General features: G+C 38.0%; 1 protein-coding gene across 3 annotated transcripts in view; it reads left to right on the top strand.

Annotated features, from left to right (window-relative positions):
- TNFRSF19 (TNF receptor superfamily member 19) overlaps positions 1-20,511 on the top strand; it is a 65,351-nt gene that overhangs the window by 25,979 nt on the left and 18,861 nt on the right. For all 3 annotated transcript variants that reach the window (XM_040543983.1, XM_040543985.1, XM_040543984.1), the window contains exon 5: positions 1,503-1,588. In XM_040543983.1, coding sequence (XP_040399917.1) covers positions 1,503-1,588 — 86 coding nt within the window. The remainder of the gene's footprint in view (positions 1-1,502; positions 1,589-20,511) is intronic.

Genomic DNA, 20,511 nt, shown 5'->3' with positions numbered 1-20,511 from the left:
TGCTGCCATATACTGGCATATGCTGCTACATACTGGCAGTTGCAGTATTAATAATTTAACATGAGTAAAGTTAGTACCTTTTACTTAATGTGCCACTACAGAAAACACGCAATTCACATACTCTACTTGAACAGACCACAGCTGATCCTATCTTAGTACTAATGACTGGCTGAGCAAATGCCAGACCTACTTGATTAGGAAGGTATTTTAGATAAGTTCTTTGATGTCATACTCTAATACAAGCTTGAAATATAACACTCTAAAGAATGTCAGAAAATTCTTTTTCATTTGATGCTACTCTTAATACTTGGTTTATGTGTGCAGCCTTCTGCCTGTCGCTGAAGTCAGTAAGCTTCAAAGAAAAGCTCAACAGTAACGTTCTTGAAAGGTCTTCGGAATAAAATCTGTCCTTGGATATGAGGGATCTGTCCTTAGGGATTTTAACATCATTTTTGCATTAATTTGTTTGGGAATGAGTAGCTGGTGGGTTTCATTGCTTTAGAGTTTCATTCTACTGTTTATGTGTGGCCTTCCATTGCTATTATTTTTCTGAACCATCCGACTGATACTTCTGCTTCCAAAAGCAATTTTTTCATACCTTGAAAGACTTTAATGTGAACTTTATAAATTCTAGATAGCAAGTGAGAATATGAAAACAATGTGGAGTATTGGGTAATGTAGATTGAGACTCATGTGGTGACTTCATTAATTTGCATGCATGCTGTGATCTTGCACGCACAGTGTGATTTTGGTTGGTGGTAAAGGTCTTCTTGGTGGAGAAGAAGGAGCCAGAGAGGGATAGTTGGTTTGTTAAAATATAATTCCAAAAAGGCATTTTACTGTTTTGCTCATCCACTGAATAGATCAAAATCATTTTTTTCTGAAGATTTTGTTACACAGCATGGTAAAACTTTACTTTTTTTTGGATACCCTCCTGTATGAGTACATTAATTAACCAGTTTATGAGTGATTTATTTTTTTTCTTCTCTGAAATGGAGGATATTAGGGATTTTGACTAGAAAGCACTGGCTAGTTCATTGTATTCTGTTGGTGGTGATAATTACCTTGCCATATCTTGTTTGCTTAGGTAGAGTTTTGTAGATTAATCAATTATTTTTTTTATATTTTTAACATGTAGATAGGCTTGTATAACATAAGTTCATCGTACCTCCTTGTATGTTGTGTTCTGTGTAGAAAATTGGATATCGATTTCTTTGTGTGTTGAAATCCCTGCAATTGTTTTTCTTATATGAATATAAGATTAGAGCGGTTATGAATGTGGACCAACAGATTTAGAATTTTTCCTCAATTTACTTTAGATTTATTTCTGTACTTAATAATTAATATCTACTTCAAGTATTGTATTTTCTGTTATTGCAGCAGGACACAGACTGTCAGAAGTTTGCGATTATAGAGGATTTTGACATAATGTTCAAGCATATGATATTTGTTTTGAGGAAAAATACAGTTTTGTCTTTATGAATTATTCCTTTATCTCCTAGTTTTTATAGGAAGACCAAGCTTGGAGGCTTTCAAGATATGGAGTGTGTTCCTTGTGGTGATCCCCCTCCTCCCTATGAACCTCACTGTAAGTGTTCCTCACCTTCTGTTGGAGTGGAATTAAGTTTTTTGCTTTAGAATGTTTTCTCTTTTAATGTCAGAGCTTGGCAAAAAATGTGTCATGTTAGTGAATGATTCTTTTAATGGCTCTTTTTCTTGTTAGTAAATCATTTTGTGAATACATTTAAGCAAGTGTAGCACTGTTATTAGAAGGTTCCCTTATATGACCTGTCACCTGATGATAAATCGGTCATACCACTTGATTGAGTCCAGTCCTGATACCATCATGTTACTTTTAATTTCTGTTTTGTGCTAACACAAAAAGAAAGGCAGGTTTCCTAGGCCCTCTGCCTACCATCAGGTAGGTCTTAGTGAATATAAGTTCTTTTCTGACACCCAGAAAGAGCAAGTTGTTGATACCTTTAAAAATAACTTCTGTTGCAAGGTTCCAGCAAGAGAGAATGAAATAGATAAATTTTATTATACTGCTACATGCATTAAGAAGTAAACAGATGATCAGTTCTCTCTCAATTTGTGTCCAACGAGGATATGGAACCTCTTTATTCTGTAAGAGCAGTTTTTAAATACTTTTTCCAGGACTGTTGGTGGCCTATCTCCCTATCTTTTAATTCGATAAAAGGAGTGAATTATTGTGTATACTGGTGTATATTTTATCATAGGTAAAATAGAATTGATTCAGTATAGTCTTGTGGAGAACCTCGGATTTACTTGTCTCTTTCTATAACTGTGAAGTTATGTTTTGGAGCTTTTCCCCTCTTCCAAGGGAAAACAATTGTTTATAGAAAGAATGAGTTGTCAAGCTTCTGAAATGCTCACACCATACATGCTTACACGCTAACCAATCATTAAAATCTTTAAAAACTGAAATCCCACTATAAAATACAATTACAATATGTCACTGTGGTTTTCAGATGACTTTCATTCAGAATTTGTATGTTCATTCCTCAAGACTCTAGTATAAGCTGTCTCAGTTTAGGAAAGTGTATCTGCCTGCCTCAGAAGTTATTCTTAGAGTGGTCGGTAAATGAACTAAAACCTGTTCATGAGAGTTTTACTTAACATCCCCCACCAAACGGGGGAAGTATCTCAGTTTTAAGACTAAACGGAAAGCATGCTTCTACAAGGAAGTACAAATAACAGTGTGTGAAAGTAAGTTGTTTTTTTTCCAACCTAACACTGAAGATGTTGTTTATTTTAGTAATTAATATCTTTTGATAGTTAAAATATTTAAGGTTACATTAACTGAAGTTAAATAAAGACAAACCATTAGGTGTATGGGGCAAGCTCTCAATTATCAGCAAGCTAAGTTCTAATTTTCTACCTTTCTTATCCTTCTTTCTTTCCACTGTGAAACAGAAATACGAGTTAGCTGCACTAATATTTGTCATTACACATTAAAAGGAAAAACTTAAATGTCCTGTTTCAATGAATTAATTGTCCTGTGAGGTGTGTGGCAAATTTTTATTTGCTTAAGAACATTACCAAAAGAGCACAAAGGCTTGCAGCCCCCTGCCTGGACTAAAGGTTTGTGTTAAATCCGAGGCATGGATGAAGTCCTTTCAGCACTAGGAGCAGTTGATTATTACCCAGCTAGCTATAAATCTGAGTACTTGCTTTTATCTTCTTTCTTTCTGCAGACGTTTTAAAACAGATCTGGTTTAAATATTTACTCATGAAAAAATGAGTTTGTGAGTTGCTAAAGGCAAAGTTGAAAGGGTTCTATAATGAGCAAGTAAAGAGTATTAGAGGCCAGGAGAATTGCTATCACCTTTGTGTAAACTTTAAAGGGGAGGCAGTGACTTATGTGTATTTTGGGATGTCAGAAATTTAAATACACGATAGTTATATTTTAATTTGCTTAGTTCAGGTAAATAAACTGTAAATACCAATCCTATACATAGGGGTAACTTCTAAACATTAGATTAGAAATGAAAGCATGTTTTTAAATTACTATTTATGTTTCCTTTCTAAACTGAAGACGTTTTGCTCAGCTGTAGACATTAAGTTTCAGTTGAATGACAGAAAAGGAGTAATTGGAACTGGGAACTAGAGTGAAAACCCAGTCAACCACAGGTGTAATTTCTGAAATCTAGACAGTATAGTCTGTCCGAAACTGGTGTCTGCGCAGTAGAGAAACAGTGATGTAGATGTGGTTTGATTCCTTTTTTTCTCAGCAGCAATTTAGGCTTGCAGAGTTCTCCCTCTTGTCTGTTCAGACCAGTGTTGTGCAGTCCCAGTGATTACTCTGAAACTGCTCAGTAAACTAGATAGTTGTGTTATTTTGTTTGTTTGTTTTTTAATATTATTAAATATTCACAATCTCCTTAAGGTTATTTTTAAATCTAATGAGTTTGTGTAAACCCAAAACATATGTGCTGGCAAACTGAAGGAGGGATGTGTGAAAGGCTTCAGTAAGGAGCAGGTTTTCCAAAGATATCATTGCTTTCTTTGAGCAAGCATTATGTTTTCAGCTAATCTGTATTAGTGAATAGGCAAAAAGTGTAATGAACCATACCCTCTGTATCTCTCCCTCCTCCCCCTTTTTGGTCATAAGAGGATGGCAGATAATTGCATTGTTTTAATTCTAATCAGCTTAACTTGGCTCTGTCAATTATTTCTACAAGTGTTTCCTGTTGTTTTGTTCAATTCAGAACAAACCACTAGATCAGGTTGCCCAGGGCCTTGTCCAGCTTGGCCTTGAACACCTCCAGGGATGGAGCATCCACAGCTTCTCTGGGCAACCTGTGCCAGGGCCTCACCACCTTCTGAGTGAAGAATTTCCTCCTAATCATCCTCTAGTCATTTTAGTTTAAAACCATTCCCCCTTGTCCTATCACTATCTGCCTGAGGAAAAAGTTCTCTCCATCTTTTTATAAGCCCCCTTTAAGTACTGAAAGGACACACTGAGGTCTCCTGGGATCCTTCTCTTCTCCAGGCTGAACATCCCCAGTTCTCTCAGCTTTTCTCCCTAGGAGAGGTGCTCCAGCCCTCTGACCTCATGGCCCTCCTCTAGACCCACTGTAACAGCTCCACGTCCTTCCTGTGCTGGGGGCCCCAGCCCTGGACGCGGCACTCCAGGTGGGGCCTCACAAGGGCAGAGTAGGGGGGGGACAATCCCCTCCCTCCACCTGCTGCCCACCCCTCTGTTGGTGCAGCCCAGGATGCAGTTGGCCTTCTGGGCTGCAGGCACGCACTGCTGGCTCGTGTTGAGCTTTCTGTCCACCAGAACCCCCAAGTCCTTCTCCGCAGGGCTGCTCTCACCCAGCCTGTGCTTATGTCTGGGATTGCCCCAGCCCAGGTGCAGCAGCTTGCACTTGGACTTGTTGAACCTCATTAGGTTCACATGGTCCCACTTCTCCAGCCTGTCCAGGTCCCTCTGGATGGCATGCCTTCCTTTTGGTGTATCAACTGCACCACTCAGCTTGGTGTCATCTGCAAACTTGATGAGGGTGCACTCGATCCCACTGTCTGTCATTAATAAAGATACTAAACAGCACTGGTCCCAAGACAGACCGCTGAGGGACGCCACTTGTTACCAGCCTCCACCTGGACATAGAGCCATTGACCACCACTCTCTGGGTGTGACCTTCAAGGCAATTCCTTACCCGCTGAATGGTCCACCCATCAAGTCCATCTCTCTCCAATTTTGAGATCAGGATGTCATGTGAGACCGTGTCAAATGCCTTGCAGAAATCCAGGTAGATGACGTTGGTCGGTCTTTCCTTGTTGACGGATGCAATCACTCCATCACAGAAGGCCTCCAGATTGGCCCGGCATGATTAGCCCTTGGTGAAGCCATGCTGGCTGTGTCGGATCACCTCCTTGTCCTGCATATGCCCTTGACATTGCTTTGAGGAGGATCTGTTCCATGACCCTTTGAGGCACAGAGGTGAGGCTCACCAATCTGCAGTTCCCTGGGTCCTCCTTTCTACCCTTTTTAAAACTGGGAGTGATGTTTGCCTTTTTCCAGTCACCAGGGACTTGACAGCCTGGCTGCCAGGGCTTTTCAACTATGATGGAGAGAGGCTCGGCACCTCCATCAGCCAGTTCCCTCAGGACCCTGGGATGCACAGCTTTGGGCCCCATAGACTTGTACCTGTTCAGTTCCATCAGGTGGTCTCAAACCTGCTCTTTGCTTACAGTGGGAGGGACTTTGCTCCCCCAGCCACCACCTAGAGGTTCAGGATCTTGAGAGACATGGGAAGCCTCACTGGCAGTGAAGACTGAGGCAAAGAACCTGTTCAGTACCTCAGCCTTCTCCACATCTGTCATTACCAGCTTTCCCTTCTTGTGTGTCAGAGGGGGTGAACTCCCCTTGGCCTTTCTTTTCTGAGCAATGTACTTGTAGAATACGTTCTTGTTGCTGTTTGCATCCCATGCCAAGTTCAGTTCAGTCTGTCCCTGGGCTTTCCTGACCCCATTCCTGCACACCCGGACAGCATCCCTGTGCTCTTCCCAGGCCACATGTCCCTGCTTCCACTGCCTGTGTGTTTCCTTCTTGTGCCTCTAATATTAACCACCACCACCACCACCCCCACCCAAAAAAAAAGTATGTCCAACCTAAGTCAGTTTTTAGTCAGTTCTTCAGGATTTCTTCTGCTGTTCTTCATGGCATAAAACAAGGAATGCTGGGAAGCTTGGGTTAGCGGGGGTGGGATACCATTCCACGTGGAGCTTGGGAAACTCGCCTCTACATGTTCCAGGAAATAAATGCATTCTTTGCTTCAATGGAGCAGAAATGTTTTGTGGAATAAATCACAGCAGTGGAAATATCTGCAGTTTGATGGTAACATCATGTGCATTTGAAATAATCCTGCACTCAGATATAGATGTGCAACTATGTGAGCCATGTTTAGTGATATTGATTTTAGTGATAGTCTTTATATTTCAATCTACTATCTCCAATAGCAGTTTCAAACTTGAAAACAAAATTTTATTAGGATGAAGAATAAAAGTAAAGATCACGGCTTGTTGAGACAATGCATGTAGCAGATGGCAGTGAAAATATTACATTATATTAGGCACTCGTATTTCATCTACTTTAAATCTTGAGCACTTCCACTAAGGTTGCAAAGCTCCCTTCGCAGTTTTATCCTACGGATTTTTTTTTTTAGTTTGTTTCTGTATGATTTCAGAATAATCTCTTCTGAAAATTAATCGTAGGTTTCCAAACTGCAAGCTGAATCCCACTTTTTTAATATGCAGGGTACATTGTTTCAGTAATGAAAGGTACTATTTAAGGGATAAAATCTGATGGTATTTCCTTCTTCCTGGTGTTAACAATAGGTAATATAATAAAAGTAAGATTTGGTATAAATTTTCCTATTTGAATTTACAAGATTAGGATCTGTGATTTTGTAAACTTTCACATGAATGTAATGGATATTTGGGGTGTACTAGGACTACTTCAGAGCACAGTAGCTCAGCACAGAAGACAAAAAGCTAGAAATTACATTCTGCAGGAGAATATTGTAGGGTGGCAAAATACATGATAAAAAAGTAATGGGGGTGGCTGGAAGCTTGCTGACTATTCTATAATATGCTTTTGCTAGTGGTTAAAAAAAAAAATCCAGGAAATCGAGACAGTGGGAATTTTTCTGATGTTATTTCTTTAACATAAATATAGCATTTTATCTTGAGTAATTTTTGGATGACATGCAATTCCACACTAGCTCTTCTATTTACGTAGTGGAATTTTCATTTTGTCATATCATTCTTTTTTCTGTTTACAGAATATTGTGATTAGAAAGGTGTGAGACTCCAGATAACGTTTTGCCAACTATTAAGTTTTTCTTTAACTCTTATTTGGTTGCTTTATACAGTGAACTTTATTTTACTAATGCAAAGCAGCTTTTGGAGGTGGGCATTATCATGTGCATTGTAGGTAATCAGCAGCTGAAGGTATATAACAAGTGAAACCAATCTTAATTATTTGGTTCTATTCCAACATGTATGTCCATCTTATTTCAGTGGTTTTTGGGGTGACCTATAGTGTCTCTTCATAATCCTCTTGTCCATGTTGGATACTGTGATAGATAGAAAGCAACTGGAATGTTGTATAAGCCTTTCACAAAGTTATAAGGGCTGACAGCTAATAAGTAAAGCTAATAGCATCACTAGCTTATAAATATCAATACTCTTATTACAGAGACATTAGCTTTCCATTATCTCATAACTGAACTGTATAGTTTTGTAAAAGTAAGTCCGTCTGATATTTTCCATATGTGACCTGATGGTATGGTGACTTGTCTTCAGGAAGTCTGAAACAAATTTGACTAGGTGTTTCAGAAAGATGAGAATTGCTATTCATGTCTTATAAAGTTTTATTACAGTGTTATTTCTTTCACTCATCATTGATCAAAGGGAGTTAACCTAGCCTAAATGCTTTCATTTTCTTGGCATTAATTTTTGCAACGGTTCTGACCCACTGGGGAAAGATTCAGCTCATTTTCCTATCTGGAGTTTGCTTTGCACACTGGGCATTGCTCCTGAAACAAAAAGCTGTAAACCAAGAGGAGGCAGATTTTTGCCTTCTAGTAACAGAGGCATTACCACCAAAATCAGTTACAGTAGTTCTGAAACATTACTTAATGGAGAGGAAAATGTGATAAAATCATGATATGAACCTACTTTCCAAAACTTTCTCCTTGCCTAGATCAGATAATAGCTTTTTTTTTGCATATACATTCCCAGCCTGTTTTCACTAACTTATGTAGTTTGTACCTTTCATTTCTGTGCCTGTATCTATAGCAGTACTTCATTATGTAGATACTTATCATCAAGTAGGTATTACAGGTAATAGACAGATACCTGGACAGAAATAGAAGTTTCCCTCACTTCTATCCACCGTCTACTCCTTGGGGGGGGGGGATAAAAAAAAAAAAATGAGGAGAATTTTCATGGGGGAAAAAAGAATTTCCCATAGAACAAAATTTAGTTTAAAAATATTGAAATGACATTGCATTTTTTAAATACTCAAGAAAGCATCCCATGTTGCTTTGCGAAGTGATACCAGCCTGGACTTCTGGATTCCTGTGATAAGCTGGGGGATTTAGGAAACCCTGTCAAGGAGCTACAATTCCCAAATGCAACAGAACTTCTGGGTAGCCAGGCAGAGAGTTTACCAAGGAATCAGAACTTGAAAGCCCACATTTCCAGACAATCTACGCTGTTTGACTTTTGTCCACTTTCTTGCACTACCTTTGAACACTTTGTTCCATGCAGTTTGGTTTTTACAAAGGAAAACCTGTTTTATCAGAAGGACTTCCAATCAGCTGTAATACAGCTCAGTGCTGCAAAACTGTAGGTGTGAAAGCTGTTCTAATGAATTATTTTCCATACTAGTTAGGAACTTCAGTAGAACAGATGTACTTAACATATCATTGCTGCTGTTATGAAAGCTCCGTATGGTAGAAGGACAGTGACCTGAACAACTTCAGCAATTCTAAGAAGTGTTTGAAATTTCCTGATTTTTCATCGAAGCTCTTGCTATCCGGCTTGATAGTAGTCAAACTCACTTATTTCATTTATTTTATTTTAGTGCTTGCTACCTCAAGTCTGACTTAGATTTCTTTGCACATTTGAAATTTTATTTCTCCAAGTGAATTTCAAATAACCCAATTCAAATTACAAGCTGAAAGAATTAGGCTAAGAGTAAATGCTTTAGAAATATGCTGCGTGGAGACAGTGTTAGCATTGTCGGGTTTTTAAAAGCACTTAAGCTTTCTTAGTCAAATAGGCCTAGGATCCTAACTCCAAAATTGTGTCACCGACTGTTCTGCTCAACATCTATGTATCTGTGCAAACACTTAAAATCCCTATGGACCTACAACCATTCACGGACTGTGGTCTGCAGAAGTATTCCACTGTTTCTGGGTCCAGGTGGCCTGGACATATTGCAACTTCAGATTAGACAAAAACATTGTTCACCTGTTTTACCCCTGACTGCCATGGAAAGGAAATACGTATTCATGGGCTGGGCAGGATGCTCTTAATAGGTGCCTAATTGGAAGAGACAGATCTCAGTCTGTATCATAGTCCATCAAAGAGATAATAGAATCAGAGTTTAAGGAGGTACCCACAGAGGTCTCTGTACTCCTCAGTAGTCATCCCAAAACTTTCGCAGCATTACACATTCAGTACCCTGATGGCACTGAAGCTATCAGGATCTACAAACAGAAAAGTCTCTCACCCATCTCAGGACCATCTGATCTACTGTGTATTCTGATGCCAAACTTGGCAAATCAGGTTGTAATATTTTATATGCCGGGAATCCTTTTCTCTGTAACTTCTTTGAGTTCAGAATGTAACACGCAAGGCTCAAAAAGTCCAGGATTCTTTCCTTATTGTGTTGACTAAATGTGTAATCACTTCTTACATCGTAAGTAGGTTCCCAGCATTGTGTATGCATCATAGACAGTGCAATGCTTAGCACTGCAGGATCGGTCTCTTCTGTGATCCTAGTTACAAGGTTTTATCAAATGAATGGTCCAAATATAGCTCAGTTGTTCTAAGAACATATGACCTATCTTTGCTGCTTGGATATGCCAATGAAAGTTTACCAATAAGACTGTTCTTTTCTTCAGTGGAAATTTGTTCAAATAAAGTTAAGAGATTGGATTGGATTTTTAAAGTAAAGCTTAAGCTGCAAGTTAGCGAATGATTAATTTCCATTTAAATGATTTTCTGACTAATCAGCCCAGCTTTCTTCCCTGCTTCCTGCTTGTGTGATGTACAGGTGACTGGGTCAGACTTTCTATTTCAATTATTCTGCTCTTTAATCTCAAATAATGGGCAGTCACCTGTTCTGCTTCTCACTACCTTTGTCCTACCGGATGCATTAAGACTGATCATAGTAGGTCTGCTGGTAATGTCCATCAGAAGTTTAAAAAAAAAAAAAAAAAAAAAGCTGAGTAATGCTGTGTAAAGGCTGTACAAAGTTTAGCAAAAATGAATGCATATCAAAAAAAAGAATGGAAAAACAAAAACATATAAGGAGTTTACCCCATCTGTTTTCTCTTTTTTTCCTTAAAAGAAAAAAAGTGTGGTCAACAGGAAGGAAAGTATAATGCAATTCACAGTTTTCCAGAAACTTGTTTATGAGTGATAGGATGAAAGTTTAAGTGGAGCATTAAGAATACATTCTAAAGTAAGAGTTACTGAACTGAAAAATTAGGAATACATTCTAAAATAAGAGTTATTGAACCGAAAAAGTTCAATGCATTAGGAGTAATCCTGTACATTAGGGAACAAATCAGTATAAAAAATCACGAAAAGACAATTCTCTCATATTAGCTGGTATGGTTTTATATCTTTTCATTCAGAAAATGATCTTTTTCTTTTATTGTAATTGTATCTGTAGTTCTCTAATGAAAATATTTTCTGAGGATTTTTAAAAACACAAAATGCGTTTGAGATAAAAACAAATGTTCCTGTGGCATATGCAAGATCAAGGTATGGTTTGCTAACATAGACTTTGCAATAGCAAGGCAAAGCCAAATAAAATTTGGATTTAATGCATGCAGCTTGGTAGTATTTATTTCTGGAGGCACTACAAAAGGATGTGCTTTGACTCCCCCTTTTGTTTCACTTCTGAAGGAAATTGTTAAAGTCTTCTATTTATTGCATATAATAACTTTGTGATTTTTCTTTTAGGAAAACGTTATTTGTTAGATTGTTTTCACACACAATCCATCTAACATCCTTAATTGTGGCATTGCGAAAATTTATTTTGGTCAAAATGTAGATGGAAACTTTCACAGTGAAGAGAGGGTTTTGTATGTGAAATCTGTCTGATCATAAAGAGATCTACTTAATGGAATAAGGAAGCCCAAACTGATACACAGATGGTGAATACCATCCATCTTTAAGTAAATAAGCAATATGATAAGCTCACTTTGTCCTGGCAAAAGTAAAAGTTATTCTTTTTATGTCTGGTAATAACACTCATTTTACCTAGGGGCAGTCATGCATATACACTTTGTGCAAAATGCTGTTGATGCTAGTAAGTGATTAAAAAAGAGGTAGAATACTCTTTATCTTAATATGCCAGTTAAGATATTTGTATTTTTTCAGGATTCAGAGTTTACTGTCTGTCTGATGGCGCAGACCTGTGAAGATCATCACTACTATAGGTAGCTGAAGAATGCTGTAGGTCTTCCAACAAAACAACAACAAAAAACACTTACTAGGTCTTTCCTGTTTTTTTTTACTTAGTGCAAGATTGTGATGCACCACAGATGGGCTGCTGGAAGTTTTCCTCTTCCAGAATTGGTGGGCTTATGTCCCACCCATTTGTTCTGATTGACCCTTACAGATGTCCCTGAGACTGTAAGAGGGTATAGATAGGAAAGGAATTGGTTTCTTGCTGACAGCCAAACTTAATCTGTCATTCTACATCTGTATCAGTTAAGTTCTGAATTTACTTGGATTTGGCTGAATTGGGTTTGTTGGCTGAACACCTGTCAGAGTGTTTGCTGGTTATCGTCAAGTATATGGATCATTTCTTTAATGCACACATCATACTGTGAAAGAATTTTCCTTCCTGGCAGTTCAGCATTCTTCTGGGGAAACATTTTCCTACTCCTTCTGGAGTATTTTACAAGAAGTGTTATTAATTCACACTTGTATTTTATCATCTTAGTTCGTGATTGTCATTGATATTAAGCTAAAAACGAAGATTGTCAGAGTTTCAAAGCTTTATCTTCCCTTAATTCTGCCATTCAGTTTCAACCGGTGAGCTACCTTCGTCCCAAGTGAATATATTGTACTGAAATAGATTCTTTCTGCTAATTAATCCAATACAGTTCAGAATTATAATTGGACTGAATCTGAGCTCTTTCTGCAAGAACTGGGTACAGTTCTATGCTATTAAGGTCATGTTTCTGAGAACAGAGAATTTGTCTTTAATTGGTTTTAGTACTTAAATATTTGAAACATACTGAAGGTGTTGCCAGTGGCCTGTAAGAGCAACAGTTGTTTTTTTCTGTCTGCTAAAAATGATTTCAGAGTAGGAGTAGTAGGTTAAAGTATTATTGCACACCTCATATTTTAAAGATCTAACTTAAGGAATATAAGATTAGAATTATGTCTTCTTCGGTTTGGTTTCCTAAGTGAACACAGTATACACAGCAATTTTGTCATGTATTATTCCTTTTAAAAACTCTTGGCCCTGATGACTAATATCTGTCCATCCTGACAGAGTAACAGAGACCTCGGATGAGAAATTTTCTCTTTTTACAAATACAAGTGATCTAATAGTGCACAGGGACCTACATTAGTGCCTATATTGAGGAGGTTGTAGCATAAGCTCCTACCACATTCTTCAACAGCAGAAAATCTACTTAAAGGAAACCAATGTTTTAAAAAAAAATGGCAGTTTCTGGACCTCTTGAAAATACTTATTTGTTATGGTTGTGGAGGGAAAAAGGAAAATTTGAAGACTACAAGTTTGAAACCTTAATTTTTTTATATTAGAGTAGATTTTTATCATCTCATCTAAGTTACTGTTAGTAGAAAGCAGTTAGAAATTTAATCATTAAGTGATTTTTTGAGTGAATAGAGGTAATATAAATGACTTATATTGTACAAATGGAAATCATACAATAAACTAAGAGTGGAATGTTGTTTTGCAACATTATTTGTTCATAATCTGTGAAAATGTAATATATACAATATGAGCATAATCCAGTAAAGTTTTAAGCAGATTGTTTAAAGTTGAGTCTATATTGGACCAAGCTGAATTACACTGAAAGGCATTGGCTTTGTAGTTTCAGCATGAGAATTTCACTAATTATGCGTAATCCCGTTTTATCTGCTAAAGTATGTATTAATATACTTAAGAGGACAGAATTCCAATGTAAATCTCTTTGAGCATACATACCTCATTGCTTTCTGTAGGATGATGAAAAATATATAGCTTGAGATTAAAATGGAAATGTCAGCTTGTGATTTTAAAATAAATTGAATCACATTCTGTTTAGTTAATTAATTCACATCACAAGCTCATTCATCTGTTAATAGAAGTTTACATAAGTGGTGCTCATCTGGCATTCAGAAGTTTATATTGAATCAATACATGGTAACATATAGGGCAGAATCCCAGAATTTTTATCTTTGTTCTAACTCACAGCTGGCAACCCTGCCTGTTAATCCCAGTGGAAGCTTCAGTTTGAAATACAAAACTGCTTTTGAACTTGTGTATCCCTCCCCACAGATGTCTGGGGCCTTGACGATGTGTTTCTTTCATGATTCCTTTTAAATCAGGGACTGAAGTGTTGCACGAAGAGTGAAGTTAGGGTTTCATTGCCTGATAATGCAATGAACCCTTGAAATATGCATTTTATATTTTATATAACAGAAGCAAATTGAGAGTGACCAAAATACTTGGTTTTGCACGTTTTTCTGTAGTAAAAAAACATTGTAGAGAGCTGTTTTCTTTATTAGGTTAAAAAAAATCCTTAGGCTGTAGATGATGAGCTTTGTAGTTGCAATATTCACTTCTAGTTTGTTCACATAAAATAAGAACAAGCAGTTTGCAAGCATATTTAGTTTTGTTCCTAGACACTGTTAAGTACAGTTACAAAACAAAATTCTCATCTTAACTGCAGAGTATGAGAATTTCAATATGTTTTTTCAAACCAGTTTACCATACTTTTGTTTCTAGTAGTAACTTGTGCAACCTTTCATCTTATGAGTCAATCCTATAATTAGTATCCTTCTTTGCCAGAGGCATACGGAATGTTTGTTTTAGGTACAGAATGTCTGCAAGAAATTTAACTTAATCATTACTTTTTAATGTAAGAGCTGGTTAGCTCAATTACACTAGATTAAAGTGAACTTGAAATTCCTGAGTTACAGAGAAGGGGCTAATCGTTGACCTGTACTGAATAAGTACTATTTCATTTTTTTTCTTGTGTACTTACTAATGTGGCTAGCCCTTTAGTTCTATTTTACAATGGCTAAAAGTAATTCTCTGTGCATTGTATAGACGGGGTTTGTAAGGTTCTTATTTAACATGGACACTTAGGTTGATCAAAATTATTGCAGTGTTACATGCATTGTGGTAGAGCTGAAATTTTTTTCAGTTAATTTTTACTTCATTGTGTTTGAAGATAATCTGAAAAAATAAGTAGCAGTTACAGCTTTCTGGTAACTTTTTTGTTGGACTTTTTGTCATTTTTCTAATTACAGAAACGTGTTTACTTTAAATATATTAATTGAATATCATGCTTTTAAGCTATATTCAGACTGAAAATATTAGTTTCATTTTTTCTTATGTAATGACCCTAGCTAATTCTGGAAATGGTTGCATTAACACCACTTCAACAGCACTGAGCTCTGGTGCCTTCCATATAAACAGCGCTGGTTGCTGTGGCTTTTGGGTACACAGCTTTGAAATTGTGACTGATGTGAACATAAAATACTGTTAAACAAATGCATGTTTGTTTCTTTTATTCTGGTTTGTGCTGGTAGATACTATTGGCTATGTTGCTTGGCTCCAAAATATGTAGGCTGTGTTTCTCCGACACTTTTTATTTTTCATAAAGTGAAAAACAAGGAACCTATCTAGGCTGAAACTTTCAATATTGTCAACTATCCTTTAAGAAAATCATTAAAAAGCATAACAACACTGAAGTACTGCTCCAGAGGAAATGAGTGGCCTGGAGGACTGGAATATATTGGAAATAGTGTAAGATGCAGTAGCCTTAAGAGTCATAAACTAAGAGCCTTAACAGTGATGATTCATTATAAACTAACACCTCATGAGCTGAAAATGAACTAATAGAAGAAGGCCCTAGTGTGTGCCTACTGATCACTTGCTGATTCCAGTTGTTCTCTGCTTTGCTCCCCTTTAATTTTTCTGGTGATAGGCCTCACGTTCTTACTGTTTCTGGTTCACTTATGCTAAAGCAGTGCCCTGCCAACAACCTCTTTTACAAAGATCGTAGAGCAGTCCTATGTGTTATTTTGGGCAGTGATGTGTGCCTTTTTCTGAGGTGTAGGCTGTGACTATTTCTTAAAAAAGAGACTGTCTCTTTCCTAAGTAAAATGTTGCATCCACCAGTTTTAATAATGTTTCATTTAAGTCCAGTAGTAGAAATGTACATGCATGCTACTGAATGTACATATATTTACAGTTACCATATCTGTATGTAGAAATTTAGGATGGATTCGTGCACCCTAATTTAGGCATATAAAAGCTCATGCTTAACACTGAACTTGTCAGCCCCATCTCCCACTGATAATCAGTGGAGAGAGTTAAGTACCTCAAGAGTTCAGGCAAGCCAGTTAAGGTAAGCTGCCATAACTAACACTAAGTAGTCCTTCAAACCTGTGGTTCCATGAAATCACTTCAGGCAAATCCCTTCTCCGGAGATTTCTATTTCTAGCTGTGTTTTATAAAGAGAGGCTAAGGTGAGTAGCTCTGACTTTGTCTGTAGATGTTTAGACTTCTGAAGTTAGAGGTTTGTTTTTTGTTTGTTTTTTTTCAGTGAGTTGCCAATATCAAGCTAGATGAAAACTGCAAATTCCACATTGAGTGACTGTATCCATCTTATTAATATCTGATCTTCCGCTTACCTTTTTTTTTAAGGAGGAAAATGAGGTTTTTAGATTATAATTTTTTCATTATTGATACATAAAATTACTAAAAACCATAATAAAAATACTTTTGTGACTCTTTGAAATAATTCTTACAAACCAAAGCCCCCATTCTAACAAAAGTAACCTTGACAAAGTTCGTATATGCTAGAATTAAAGGCCTGCAACCCTAATTTGGTTCCTTCACAGATAGTCACTGGTTTTATTTACATTATTGTATATGTTATTTCCCACTGTGCCTTTGTTCGTTTAAAGCACAGGCTAGGCAAAACCCTTAATTCTATGTATGGCCTTATTTACCATACGTTATTTTATATTCCATACAGAATTTGAGTTATTAATTACTGCTGGGCCCTTCCCTGTTTTTTCCACTGTAAAGCAGTCATTAGAAACTTTCCGGTTGCTATTGAATTTATCTTCACAATAGAACAGTGTGTAAAATGATACAGTGTCTGTAATACAGTTAGTGAAGTGAAGGAGAGAGATTAAACTCAAAATAGTGAAATGTGTCCAAAACCCTGCACCCTTATTTGACAAACCCAGAGCAGGATGCCTCCTTCTTGAATGTGGTTATCTCTAATGGCTGCCTCTGTAAGCTGGGGGCCTTAGGCTCATGCTACATTCAGTGGTGAGAAAAGATCAAGGGAAGTGGGTGTGGTGGTTTTACTCAGCTGGGCAGCTGAACTCCTCCACAGCTGCTCTCTTACTCCCTCTCCTCAGAGGAAAGAGGGGAGAAAATACGATGGAAAAGGGCTCATGGGTTGAGATAAGGACAGGGAGACCGCTCAGCAATTATCATCATGGGTAAAACAGACTCAGCACAGGGAGATTAATATGATTTATTGCCTATCACTGGCAGACTAAAACAGGGAGAAACTAAAAGCAAACTAAAACCACCTTCCCCCCATCCACCCTCTGCTAACTCTTCCTCCCAAGAGGTGTAGGGGAACGGGCAATGGGGGCTGCGGTCAGTCCCTGACACTTCGTCTCCGCCGCTCCTTCATGGTCAGTCTCTGCCCCTGCTCCCCATGGGGTCCCTCCCATGGGATGCCATCCTTCCCGAACTGAGCCTGGGGGGCTGCCCACAGGCTGCAGCTCTTCAAGAACTGCTCCCACATGGCTCTGTACCACGGGGTCCATCCTGCTCCAGCAAACTGCAAACAAACTCAATCAAACTGCTCCAGCATGGGTCCCCCATAGGCGGCAGCTCCCCCCCAGACCCCCTGCTCCTGCGTGGGCTCCTCTCCACGGGCTGCAGCTCCGGCCCGGGGCCTGCTCCTGCGGGGGCTCTCCATGGGCCTCAGCCTCCTCCAGGCCACATCCACCTGCTCCACCGGGGGCTCCTCCACGGGCTGCGGCGTGGAGATCTGCTCCATGTGGGACCCGTGGGCTGCAGGGGGACAGCCTGTTCCACCAGGGGCCTCTCCGCAGGCTGCAGGGGAACTTGTGCTGCGTGCCTGGAGCACCTCCAGGGGCTGCTTCTTTCTCATTTCTCACCCCTTTCTCCCAGCTGCTGTTGTGCAGTGTTTTTGTTTTGTTTTGTTTTGAGTGGGGGTCCCTTTCTGTAATCTGTTCTTCCAGGGACACGACCATCTCTTCTTACTGGCTCAGCTCTGGCCACCAGCAGGTCCCTTCTGGAGCTGGCTCTGATCTGACAAGACAGTTTCTGGATTCTTCTCACAGGCCATCTCTGCAGCCCTACTGCTACCAAACCCTTGCCACATAGACCCAATACGTTGTTTAAAACAAATTGGATTAACTGAACATTAAAAGAGTCTTCCCTGCCGCCTCTCAGTGTGTGGAGAATGTTCAGGTGACCCACTCACATACAGATGTTTGCTTTGATGACATGAATCTCACCAACAGAGCTTGATTTTTCAAACACAACCTTTCAGAGTGTCTTCTGTGTTCTATGACTAATTTCTATTGACTTCTATAAAAGAAGGGAGATGTTACATCTCAGATTAGGTAAAATAGCAAAGTAAGGAGCTTGAATGCAGCAGCCTTTTGTTCTGTATGACTTTACTTTATCCCCAAAGCTTTAAGTGGTAAATTAAAACTGCTTTATATAAGCTATTATTCCTGACTTCAAAGCCGCAGCTTTTTCATCTGTACTGTAGTCTTCACGTGCATGCTTTCTGTTGCACAAGTTACGTTTCTTTGCAGTAAATAATGAAATTTACTTTGATATTTGCAGTATTAAAATAAGCTGGTGATGAGTGTCCAGCTTCTACAGATATTAAGGGTGTATGTTATAAAATTTTGAAAATTTATATTTAACCCCATGTATTTCAGATTGCATACCAAAAAAAAGTGTTTTTATAAAATCTGGAGCTTACAAAATTGAACATAGTTAGAAAATATCAGTAGAGTTGATTATACAACTGTTAACTTCCACCGTAATTCTGAATCATAATTCAGCCCAGTTGTAAGTATTATGAAACAGTCTTAATTATATCAACGCACTGTTTTCCACAGTAAAAACATATTTTTCCCCCAATACATGAAAATGTCTAGTGGTTGTATTTCTTAAAAAAACAGGAAATCAGAAGTAGTTGCCTTGCCTGGAGAGCTTAACCTAAACTAGGGATGTTCTGACATAATTATAAACAGGAGAAACTTAAGTGGTGTGCAGACTTGAGTATGGTTTACTTAATTTTTTTACATTCCACAAATACATTTCACGTGAATGTTGGCTGCTCTAAGAGGGGTGCTTACTACTTCTGTTGAAGTTTTATGAGTGGGCAAATTCAACTGGAGAGGTTAAGTAAGCTTTTACACAGAACAGTTAATAACTTAGTGGCTAAAACATTTCTATGGAGGTGGCAGAGGATGCAACTGAACTTCAATCTTGTGCTTCTTAGTAAAAGCTTAAGAGCCCTTTGCCGAAGGGAGAAATCCAATCATTACATTTTCTTTCAAAAGTTGTATCTGAAGGGAGTTATAAGCCTTGTTCATGACTTTTCCCGCATCCCCTTAATTTAATTTTAAAGTAAGGTAGTAGATTTTTTGTTTTCAGCAATTTTAAGAGAGAACAGAAACCCTTCTCTGCCACTCTAAGTAATTTATAGAAGAAAAAAGTTTATAATCCTCCATGTTTCCTTATAAGTAGGCTAAGCATGGTAACATTAAACATAATGTTACTCAGCGTGATGGCTATTGCAGAGTCTATTTTATGTTTAACTTTTTCTTCAGACTATATGGGAAGCGTGTGGCCTAATCCAGGACTGCAGTTTCTTGGATGGAGACGTTGAATTTAAAAATTACAAATGTTAAGGCTTAACTTTTGTATGCTTAAGACCTGTTGCAAAGGATCGAGTCCTTTGTCACTCTTCAAACTGGATGCTAGAACACACATTTCCATATCTCTTTCAGTGCTCAATTTTATTAATCATGTCTTAGAAGTAGGCACTTTCTACATGGGATTTCTAATAGCTAGAAGAATTTCTGTAGCATTTATGTTGGTTTTGTTCCTTGTTTTCATTTGCAGTAACAAAAAATGTTAGTACATTACAGAAATTTTGAAGACTGGACTCTAACCATCAGGTTTATGATTTCATTTTCGTACCTGGTTATTTCAGATTTTAATTTTAACCCAGGAAGCAACAAGGGAAGGGTACCAGAATTTTACTGAATTTTCACATCACTGCTGGAACTCCAAGCATTCTGGACTAGATGATTTAGCCAATCCAGTAACCTTATTACTAAACAAAATTAGCAAATGGTCCTGCGAATAATTTGATACTCATCTATAGCAGGGCCTATAATGCATTGCTTATGTTTATATACATTTTTTGAATATACAGTTTGTATTGACTTAAGCTATAAAAATCTTGTGGCTGAAGATGACCACAGTATATCCTGTGATTCTGATGTCACACCAGATATCCAGTCAGCAGACAGAAGTAAGGTAGCTGAATACTTCTGTCTTCAATATTTAAAAACATTTTTAAAGAAAGAAAAAAAAAAAAAAGCATAGCTCTTGAAATGTCTGCGTAGCCCATTATTAATACAGACTTTGACTAACATTGTTAAAGTTAGAATACAAGCCTGCAGTTGTCATGCAAGTTTTTCCCATGGCTGAACCATCACAAGGAAATAATTGTGTTAGAAAAGAAAGGTTAGAAATCTGATTGAAGAGGGAGACAAAAACTCTTTTATGACTCATTTACAATTCAATTCTTGCTTTACTGGGATTTATATAAATATACATAGTATTCATTTCAGTGATTGGGGGTGTACATGCCAAGTGTATACCCACTTGTATGTTGAAATACATACACTTTCAGCAACGTGTGCATGGAAGAGCACGTGTGTTCCCTGCCCAGG

Source organism: Cygnus olor, chromosome 1 (assembly GCF_009769625.2).
Source record: "Cygnus olor isolate bCygOlo1 chromosome 1, bCygOlo1.pri.v2, whole genome shotgun sequence".
Classification (NCBI taxonomy): domain Eukaryota; kingdom Metazoa; phylum Chordata; class Aves; order Anseriformes; family Anatidae; genus Cygnus; species Cygnus olor.
Note: the sequence above shows the minus strand (reverse complement) of the source record. Positions and strands in the feature narration are given on the sequence as shown.